This window comes from Chrysochloris asiatica, unplaced genomic scaffold, assembly GCF_000296735.1.
Source record: "Chrysochloris asiatica unplaced genomic scaffold, ChrAsi1.0 scaffold00040, whole genome shotgun sequence".
In the NCBI taxonomy this organism is placed as follows: Eukaryota; Metazoa; Chordata; class Mammalia; order Afrosoricida; family Chrysochloridae; genus Chrysochloris; species Chrysochloris asiatica.
This window is the reverse complement of record NW_006408558.1, coordinates 18,046,945-18,057,729: the sequence shown is the minus strand read 5'-3', so window position 1 is coordinate 18,057,729 and position 10,785 is coordinate 18,046,945. Positions and strand designations below refer to the sequence as shown.

Sequence of the window (10,785 nt, the reverse complement as noted above, 5' to 3'; positions counted from 1 at the left end):
GGCATGAAGGCCGCCCAGGCTGCAAGTGAGGAGGTGCCGCCAGGAGTGCGGTCCGCCAAGGTGGTCCTGGTGGGCGACGGGGGCTGCGGGAAGACGTCCTTGCTGATGGTCTTCGCAGAAGGGGCCTTCCCAGAGGTGAGAGTCACTCCTTTCTGGGCGGAGGTGCCCCGAAGGTCCCCTGGGGAGACTGGACCAAGGGTAGAGTTCCCTTTTCGCCCTGCCATCTGGCCTCAAGGAGGTTATCTGTAAAGTGGGCTGAGTGTTACCCACAAGGAGGTGACCACAGGCACCCTGGGTACCTAGCCGGCTCTTGGAGGGTGTTTGGCAATACCATGGTTGAGAGGGCCCACCGGCAGCCAGCTGTCTAGCTTCCAGTCATGCCACTTAGAGCTGTGTGCCCTTCAACAAGTGCCCTGCCTTCTCTGCCCGCTCCTTAACTACAAAGTAGGTGTGAACAGCGGTCAAGCCTCAGGTGCAGGCCAGCACAGAGTAAGGACCTCCTGAAGATTGGTGGCTGACAATCTTGGGAAACATTGGCGTGATTTTCCCCAGCTCTTGCCCCTACGCTGGGCTATGGTCCCTAGTTGAAGGCAGGAGACAGAGAGCTGGGTTGGTAACTTGACTCACTCTCAGCCAACTGTGTGGCTCAGTAACTTGCTTGTCATGTCTTGGCACTCTGGGCATATTAACCACTGACTGTCCACTTGAACTGGACAGGGGCTAGGGCCACTCCTGTGACCCATCTCAGACCAGTCTGCCTGAAATCCACTGTTTCCCAGTCTCTCCTTCCTCCCCTTCCTCCCTCCCTCCCTCCCCAACATCCTTGGAATCCTTGGTGTCGTGAGGCTCCGGAGAGCCCTCTGCAGGCGCCAGGAGAAACAGGCTCTGGCATTGTGGCCTTTCCATGCGCTCCTATGGTATGCAGCACATTTGGTAGCTTGGGGGGTGAGGGGGGTGGGGGGGAGACTCACATTCTTTCCTAGCCACACATTTTTTAAAAGTTGTTTCCAGGCCCCAGATGTTGACCATTTGGAAACCCAGCAATTATGATGTGGGCCCAGAGGAAACGTCTCATTACCAGCGTCCTCCTCCTGAGATGGCCTTGCTGGGAGGCCTGTCCCAATCAGAGAGGAGGACGAGCATTTCACACACACTAGGAAGGTGTGCTCTTCACGGGGGTGGTGTGTGTGTGTGTGCTGACTTTGTATAGGCTCTCCCTCTGCCTGGGTGCATGGGTTTCCTGAGCCCATCTGACTTCGAACACAAGATGGGCTTCTTCTGTAAATAAGACACAGGGTTGGAGAGCCAGAAAGATGGGGAAACTGAGACCAAAGAGAGTCTTACCTTGGGTTACACAGCCCAGCGTTGGTCTAGGACCAAGGTGTCCCCAGCATTCCCAGGATGCTCTCTGAAGCCCCCAGTGAAGGGATAGGACTTTCCCTGGCTGCAATTTGGGGCACACCTGTCCCCACAGAGCCCAAGACCCGACCACCCTAGGGTGGGGAGTCAAGAGAACAGGGAGTGCCCAGTCCTGCCTGCTAGCCCAGCAGTGCCCAGCTGGTCTGCACTAGGACATTCCCATGGGTGCCCTGCGGAGGGAAACCCCTTACACTTCCCCCTAAGCTGCATCCCCCATGGGTAATGATCACTTGCTAGCGTCACAGGGCAGATCCAAGGCTGGGTCACCTGTGCACTGGTCCAACACAGGTCAGTTCTGTCCTTCTGACTGGAGACAGTGCTGCAGATAAGATTAGGTGCTTATGGAACGCATGGGCAAGGAGTGACCTGCCTAGGGGCTTGAAAGACCACTATAGAAGGTGTGGCTGCATCCCCAGGATGGTGTTCCAGGGTGAGGGGAGACTTGTGGGGATTACTAACTAGAGGACCCCAGCCCTGGAATGGGGTGTTTCCTCCCACTCCTCGCACCAAAGACCTCAGGAAGGCAGGTAACAAGGAACAGAGCCTAGCCTCTGGAGCCAGAGAGACCTGGTTCAGTCACTAACCAGCTGTCTAGTTTTGTCACCTTGAGCAGGACACTTCCCTCTCTGGGCTTCAGTGTTCTCATCAGGATAATAGGGGTTCTGCTGACTTCCCAGTCTGTGGGTGGTACAAACCTAGAGGATCCCTGGTGGTGCCGTGGTTAAAGCACTCTGCTGCTAACTGAAAGGTGAGTTGTTTGAACCCACCAGCCACTCCCTGGGGAAAAGATGTGTCAGTCGGCTTCTTTAAAGAATTATAGCCTTATAAATCGCATGGGGCAGTTCTACTAGCCTTTAGGGTCCCTACGAGCGGGAATTGACTCGACAACAACTGAGTTGGATTGGGTGGGGTTCATTAACCCTAAGGTTGGCTATTTGAATCCACCCAGCTGCACCACAGAAGAAAGTCCTGGAGATTCGCTTCTATGAAGAGTCTAGCTAAGAAACCCTGATAAGGCAGTTCTAGTCTGTAGCACATGGGTTGTCGTGAGTCGTCATAGACTTGACAACGAGTCGGGTTTACCAACTTCCCCAGGTTGCAAAGATGAGAGATGGTGCCAGTCCGAGGTCCTTAGACTGGGCTGGCGGATGTCATCTCCAAGTTATTTGCAGAGTACTGACTGGAGAAGTTTGTGGCAGCCCGCCCTCCAGCTGGGATCAGGGAGTCCTGTCTCAGGAATCCCGCTAGTGAGGAGGTGGTAGAGCTGGGAGCTCCCTGCTATCTGTCCCCTTCCAATGGCAGGCCCCTACTCAGGGAAGATTGTTAGCAGCCCCATGGAAAGGGACAGCCATGCTGGAGCGTGGGTCTCCCCACCATATCACACCCTTTAGCCAGTGAGGGTCCAGAGGGCCTGGATGACTGGCCCACTGTCACACTGATGGTGAGTGCCACGGACACCCAGCTACCACATCACACTTGCTTTTCCCACCAGACAGAGGGCCTGAGGGGAGGGGCCCTGGAGCAGGTTGGAGGGATGGGTTGGTGGGTGGGGTCCTTGCCTGTTACTACCCGTGGAGGGAGTTACTGGGTGACCTCACTATTCACTACCCCTCCCTGCTGCCTTTCTCCCCACTCTGTCTCATCCCCAGCAGCCTCCTCAAAGGAGCTGCTCCTTCCAACTGACCAGGGCCCAGTTACTGGCAGGCATGTTCCAAGTCCTTCTGACTCACCAGCAGGTGGGGCTCCACCTTATCTGGGAAGGAAGAGAGGGCTGGTCCCCCTAGGTCATGGCTCACTGATGCTGAGCAAAAGTAAGACCTGGAGACCCTTCAGGGCAAAGGATGGAGCATTTTGAAAGTCTCTTCACCCATTTGCTTTGACTCCGTATTGCCAAGTGCCCCCGGTTCATTTCCAAGTCTTCATCTGTGTTTTTTCCAAGCCTTTAGCTTCCAGGGGAGACTCCTGGTGTGGTGCCGTAGGATTAGCACTGAACTGTGAACCACAAGGTCAGCAGTTCAGATCCACCAACTGCTCCTCAGAAACCCTGTACTGGCTCACCATGAGTCAGAAGTGACTCAACAACATACACTAAACAACAAAAAAGCTTGCAAGGAGTGGAAATGCACTCCTGAGTCTACAACAGAACCGTAACCCTGAGGCAGAAACTTGTCCCGGGCTAGGGGACAGGAGGGGATTGTTGGGGGAAAGTGGCATTTGGCAGGATGTTGGCAGCACCGTGAGAAGCTGAGAGATCAAGGAGGCATCCCACAAAGCTGTTAAATCTCAGAGTGGGGATGGTTGTTATTCACTGCTTGATCCCCAGTGTCCAGAACCAGGTCCGGAGATGGCACTGATGTTTATTGAGTGACTAAATGAACAAACAAAAGGATGTGGGTTAATGTCATTCCAGGAGGAGGAAAGAGTTGGAACAAAGGCTCAGAAATGGTCGAGCCCCCTGCCCTGGGAGACAAAGATCGAAGTAACAGAAGCTAGCATAGAGCATGGATTGTTTTTTCTGTATCAGGCTCCATGCTAAGGGCTCTATGCGGAGTGTCTCATTGAACCCTGTACTGTAACACACTACTGTGGATACCTTTGTTATTTCCATTTCGCAGATGAGAAGAGTGTGGACCAGGAAGGTTTAGTCATTTCTCCAAAGCACACAGCTAGGAAATAAACTGTAGGCCTCCAGCCCAGGCAGCTCTACTAGGAACCTTTCAGAGCCTGCTACTCTCCTCTACTGCCTCCAAAGTGGAAGCGATGCTGGGTGCTCAGATCCCTCCCCTCTCAGCAGCTACGCTCATCTTTTGCTGTCTTCTTCCCAGAACTACACCCCCACGGTGTTTGAGCGATATGCCATCAATCTGCAAATAAAGGGCAAACCTGTGCGTCTCCAGATCTGGGACACAGCAGGTGAGTAGGCCAGAGGAGATCTAGCAGACTCCCAGGGCTGAGTGTCAAGGTCAAGGGTGGGAGATTCCCTGGAGCCTGTCCTCACCTTACTTCTGTACCTCTGTCTGCCTGCCTCTCCCATCCAGGACAGCCACCATGTCCTGGAGATAAAGGGGAAGTCTGGAGCCCTTTGCTCTCGGGGGTGGGCTGTGTCTGGTCCCCCAGCATTCCACCCTGGCTTTAGCTTATATAAGATGCACCTAATTTTGACTTTCACCTCTGCCCTCTAGCCTCCTAACCTTGTCCATACAAGCATTCAGAGCCAAGTCTATGTTGTTAGGTACTGTCAGGTAGATTCCAACTTATAGCAACCTTATGTGCAACAGGACAAAGCATTACCATGTCATTGCTGCTGCGTTGTGCAAATCCATCTTCCTTTTCTTCACTGACCCTCCACTTTACTGAGCATGATGTCCTTCTCCAGGGACTGGTCCCTCCTGGTGATATATCTGATGTATGAGAGATGAAGTCTGGCCATCTTGGCTTCTAAGGAGCATTCTGGCTGTATTTCTTCCAACACAGATTGGTTTGCTCTTTTGGCAGTCTGTGGTACTTTCTTTCATAACTCAAATGCATCAATTCTTCTACGATCTTCCTTATTCACTGTCCAGCTTTCACATGCATATGAGGTTATTGAAAGTAACATGGCTTGGGTCAGGCACACCTTAGTGCTCAAGCTGACATCTTTGCTCTTGAATGCTTTAAAGAGGTCTTGGGCAGCAGATTTGTCTAATGCAATACGTCGTTTGATTTCTTGCTGCTTCCATGAGTGTTGATGGTGAATCTAAGCAAAGTGAAATGTTTGGCAACTTCATTGTTTTCTCCATTTATCATGATGTTGTTTATTGGTCCAATGGTAAGGATTTTGTTTTCTTTACTGGAATTCAGAGTTAAGCAGAGGGCATTCCATCATGCCCCTGGCCCTGGATAGATTCACATGCCTTGACCAGAGTCCCTGCCTGGGTCCCTTACTCCTCACTCCGAAAGCCCAGAGCAGAGCAGGCTCCTGAGTGAGTGGCCTCCAACCCTCCAGGCCTGGACTTGGCCTCGCCTACCCCTTCAAAAACAGGCCTCTCTCAGCAGGTGGTCTCACCCAGACCAGGGTTACAATCAGGGAGGGCAGTCACCCAGGGTAGCCTCCTTTGTGTAGGACCCTGGGTTCCAGGACCTAGCCTTCCCCTTCAGAAGTTCCTCCTCCCCACCATCTGTTGGTGTGACACGGCCTGGTATTGGGGCAGTGCTGACAGTGGGCAGGAGGGAGTGACTGGCTCAATCTGCCCAGGACAAGATGACTATGACCGCCTGAGGCCCCTGTTCTACCCTGAGGCCAGCGTCCTGCTGCTCTGCTTCGATGTCACCAGCCCCCACAGCTTCAACAACGTCTTTGACCGGGTAGGTCCTGTGGGTGGGAAGGCACAGCCTCCACCTGCCCCATCCCTGCCCTGTCCCAGGCTAATGTCATGGCTGGACCAGCTCTAGATGACACAGAAGCCAATGCCTTTGGCATATGTATAAGGAAACTGAGGTCCAGGGAGACACAACTCAGAGGGGTACACAGAGATCTGCCTACCCCCACCCGTGCAGGCCCCTTCCACCATCCCAGGCCATGCTCAGAACTCTGGGTGCCAGGTGACCCACAGGTCCTTACATGTCCCCAGCCTGTCCAGCCCTCGACATCAAGGCCACATGAACCTTCACATCTGATGCCGGCAGCTCGCAGGCCCCATCTGTATGACCACAGGGTCTCAGCAGTCTCTCGAGTACCAGAGATGCGGTCCCTTGAGCCCCATCTTGTCGCTGCTTTGTGCCAACTGTCTGCTCCAGGGTTCCTCAGGGCAGAGCAGGCGACCACAATGACAGCATTTTAGTGAGAATTTTCCCGATTTCAGGAGCCTGGGTGGGTGGCAAAATGGCTGGCTGTTGGCTGCGAACCACAAGGTTGAAAGTTTGAACCCACCCAGAGATGTCGCAGAAGAAAGGCCTGGAGAACTGCTGCAATAAAAATTCCTGTTGTATGCGGTCAAGTCAACTGCAACTCCTAGCAACCCTGTAGGACAGAGCAGAGCTGCCCCATACGGTGGCCTAGGCTTTAAGGGCACAGATCGTCAGCTCTTTTCTATCAAAGAGCCACTTGTTGTTGTTGTTGTTAGGTGCCATCGAGTCGGTACTGACTCATAGTGACCTTATACACAGCAGAACGAAACACTGCCCGGTCCTGGGCCAACCTCACTACTTTTGCCATGCTTGAGTCCATCGATGCTGCCACTTGGCCAATCCATCTCATTGGGGGTCTTCCTCTTTTTCTCTGACCCTCCACCCTACCAAACATGAGATCCTTCTCCAGAGACTGGTCCCTCCTGACAATATGTCCCCAGTATGAGAGATGAAGTTTGGCCATCCTGGCCTCCAAGGAGCACTCTGGCTGCACTTCTTCCAAAACGCATCTGTTGGTTCTTTTGGTAGCCCATGGCACTTTCAATATTCTCCTCCAACACCATAACTCAAATGCATCAATTCTTCTACGGTCTTCCTTATTCACTGTCCAGCTTTTTCATGCATATGAGATTATTGAAAATACCATGGTTTGGGTCAGGTGCACCTTAGTCCTCAGGTGGGTTCAAACAGCCAACCTTGCAGTTTGCAGCTAAGCACTAACTGCATCGCCACCAGCACAAGAAAACTCAGTGGAGCAACTCTGCTCTGTATCGTGGAGTCATCATTAGTTGGAATCCGTCCGACCGCAGTGTATTTAGAACCACACGGTCCATAGTTCAAGCCCACTAGCCCCTCTGCAGAAGAAAGGATGGATAATCTGCTCTTGGAAAGCTTTAAAGCCCTGGAAAACGTATACAGGGTCACTATGAGTCAGAACCAACTCAATGGCTCACAACAACAAACCATGTGCCAGACTCTGTTCTGGGTATTGGAGACTGGAAGAGATGCTGGGGGAGGTGGGGACAGGGGTACTAGCAGTGGAGGGGTGAGAGGTGGGTAGGTTCTCAATCTGTTTTGAAGGCAGATCGTCAAGATTTGCTAAAGGATTGGAGGTGGGTGGGAGGTAGAACTGCCATATCCCGTACGAGAAGGGCAAGCTGGGGGTGCAGGAGACAGACTGACGTCCAGATGGGTGGGTTAGAAGCTAACACCTTCTGCAGGGTGGCTGGTGAGAGGCAGACGTTTGGAGCCATCACGGGCAGTGAACAAGATTGGGGAGCACCCGGGGGAAGAAGAGCAATTGTAGGGAGAGAGGAGGAGAGTGGGGTCCCAGAGCGGGGCTGCTCCCTGGAGTCAGGGCTGGCGGGGCCAGGTCAGATGAGGGCCAAGGGCCAGAATTCACTGTTGGATTTAGCAAGGTGGAGGCTCCAGAGGAGCTCTCTTAAGGGCAGTTTTGGTGACTGACTTGCCACCTTGGCCACATGTGGTCAATGACCACTGAAATGCACCCAAATGGGCACCATCGATGGTGCCCAGCTACTGCTGCTGACCACTCTTAAAGGGATCGCAATAGAGAGGCCTCAATTGTGGGAGAATCGTATGATTCTTTGCAATAGAGTGGGAGAAAAATGGAAAACAAAACACAAAATCCTAAAAAAGACTAGCCTCACTGGTCAAATAGAGACTGGTGGGACCCACAGGACTTTGGCCCTTAAGTCACCCTGAGGGTCTGGAACTGAACTCACCCCCCGTGGCTCAGTTCTCAGCTGGTCAGAAGACAGGTCTCTAAGGGGAACGTTGGGAATATGGTGGCTCTGTAGGATAAGCACTGGACTGCAAAACACAACGTCCGCAGGTCAAACCCACCAGCCGCTCGGGAGAAGATGAAAGTTTCTGCTCCCGAGAAGACTTGCAGCCTTGGAAACCTTATATAGGGGTGCTATGAATTGGAACCGATTCAGCAGCACTTAGCAATATGAGGTGAACATTGATAATACTAGGGAGGCATGCATTCCTCAGAATAATCCACTATTTGAGATTTTTTTTAAAAAGGTAAAGCTTCTGAAGGGTTACGATTTAAGGCAGAATGGAAACAAACACAAGGAGGAAGTAGGATAAGTGATGTCACATTGTAGGGATTGCAGCCTAGGTCATGAAACAAAGTGGGGATGAATTGTTGAATAGACCCCCAATCTGCTCTGTAAACCCTCATTCAATTCACATACACAGTAAAAGGCTCTGGGGAGACACCACCGAGGTCAACCTAGGATTCCTGCACTGTATCAAAACCCTCCAAGGTTGAGCATGGTGACTCAGTAGAACGTCAGTCCTGGAGTCTCCTGGAATCTATCCCCGGGTCCCACTTGAGTCCAGCAGTACGATGCTGGGTTTTGCTGAACAGACAAGCTGAGCCGGCCTCTGCTCCTGGAGAGAAATGCTCACCCCGACCCCTGCCCTGCTGCGCCACCACCCCCCCTGCACTTACTCTCTTACATATTTTGTCCAGTTTGGGAGACAAGAACCCTTACTTGGTGGCCAAGAGGCAGGACCCTGGAGTAGGTGTTGGGGGGCATCATGGAGTGGCCTCACATCCCACCATTCCAGATGTGGGGTCAAGGTATGGCCTGTCTGAACCTCAGTTACCACATCTATACAATGGGTTTGATTTCAGTTGCTTCACAGGGGCTTGTGGAAAATCTGCCCCCAGAGCCCTGTGCAAAATAGCTGTACCCTCACTGTTGGGTGTGCTAACCGTCATTGCTGAGAGCAGGAGGGTGGTATGGGACCACAGTGCCACCTTGTATCATCTCCGATGGAAGGGCAGCATTCCTGACAGCTCTCACCCCCACAGTGGTACCCGGAGGTGAGTCATTTCTGTAAGAAGACCCCCATCTTGGTTGTGGGTTGTAAGACGGACCTGCGCAAGGACAAGACACTGGTGAAGAAGCTTCGGAAAAACAAACTGGAACCAGTGACCTACCACCGGGTAGGAAGCCTGGGCGGGGATGGGGAAGGGAACCTCTGAGATGTGCACTGTGGTCTAGCCCAGCCTCACCTACCACCGGGTAGGAAGCCTGGGCGGGGATAGGGAAGGGAACCTCTGAGATGTGCACTGTGGTCTAGCCCAGCCTCTCAGCTCCGGGCGGCCAGAGAGCACGGGGTGAGGCTACTAGAGTATTGCAGCAGTTTCCAGCTAGAGGAGGGAGGGAGGGAGGAGTTAGTCCTACCCAGCGCTACCCTGAAGATTTTAGAGCCTCAGAAACCCTATCCAAACTAGGACACTTAACAACAACAAACCCGCTTCACAGATGGGGAGCCTGAGGCTCAGAGGGGTCACCAGTTATTTCTGCAGGGGCTAGGTTGATGGTGGTGGTGTTAGGTACCGTTGAATCAGTTCTGATTCATAGAGACTCTGCATAGGGTTTCTGAGGCTTTAAATCTTCACTGGAGCAGAAAGCCTCATCTGCTTTCCCATGGAGCGGTTGGCGAGCTTGAACCTCGGACCTTGTGGTTCACAGCCCAGTATTTATCGTATGGAGCCACTGCACTCCCCTGGGTTGGTACAGAAAGTTAACTAGTTGGTGCCTCAAAAGGCACAGAGACCCAGCCCGGAGCTGAGGTAGGAACCCATGAGGGTGTAGGTTAAGCCAAGGGGTGGGCTGCCCTGGAAAACATCCACCCTACCATTTTGCCCTGGGACTTCCTGGGTCAGGGCTGAGGGAGGCTGGACATGAAGTCCACCCAGTGGCCTCCACCTCACAGCAGGCCCGTTCACTCTCCCCAATAGGGCCAGGAGATGGCGAGGTCCGTGGGTGCGGTAGCCTACCTAGAGTGCTCTGCCAGGCTCCAAGACAATGTCCAGGCCGTCTTCCAGGAAGCAGCTAAGGTGGCCCTCAGCAGCCACAGTCAAAACTTTTGGCGTCGGATTACCCGGAGCCTTTGTGTGCTGACCTGACCTGCCTCTGCTGAACTACACCACAAACAGTGAGGGAAGGTGCTGGACACTGACCTTCTGCCACCTTGACTGGGCTGGACCCAGCCACATGTGGTTGGTGACTGCCAAAACCGTGCCTCAGAGAAATAGGCACCACTAAGACTGGGCTGGAATCCCTGGACTACAGCTAAATCTCAGAGCGAGAGGCTCTCAGCCCATCAGACATATGGAGTCTAGTCCTGCAGCTCCTAGAATCTCTACCAGACTCCCAGGTCTGACCCAGAGCAGCCATACGCCACCTGGTGGCTGTTTCTGGGGTCTTCTCACCATCCCTGCCAAAATCCTCACCCTGCCCCTCTCCCTTCCCCACCCCATACAATTAGATTGTACAATTAAAAAAGCATCACTTTTCAGGCTGTCCCGTGCCTTTTGTTTCAAAAAGAATAAGAATCTGCCTCGTGTATCCAAACTTTATCACTTCCAGAACATTTGGCAAATGACTTGAACCCTCTAGGCATCAGTGTTCTCATCTGTGAAATGGATCA

The 10,785-nt window shown here is 52.9% G+C and overlaps 1 protein-coding gene across 1 annotated transcript; it reads left to right on the top strand.

Moving 5' to 3' along the window:
* On the top strand, positions 1-10,261 carry RHOD (ras homolog family member D). Its single transcript, XM_006860863.1, has 5 exons — positions 1-135; positions 4,245-4,332; positions 5,654-5,763; positions 9,158-9,292; positions 10,094-10,261. Exons 1-5 carry the CDS (start codon positions 4-6, stop codon positions 10,259-10,261), a joined length of 633 nt encoding a protein of 210 aa, XP_006860925.1. The 5' UTR covers positions 1-3.
* Positions 10,262-10,785: the final 524 nt, after the last annotated feature.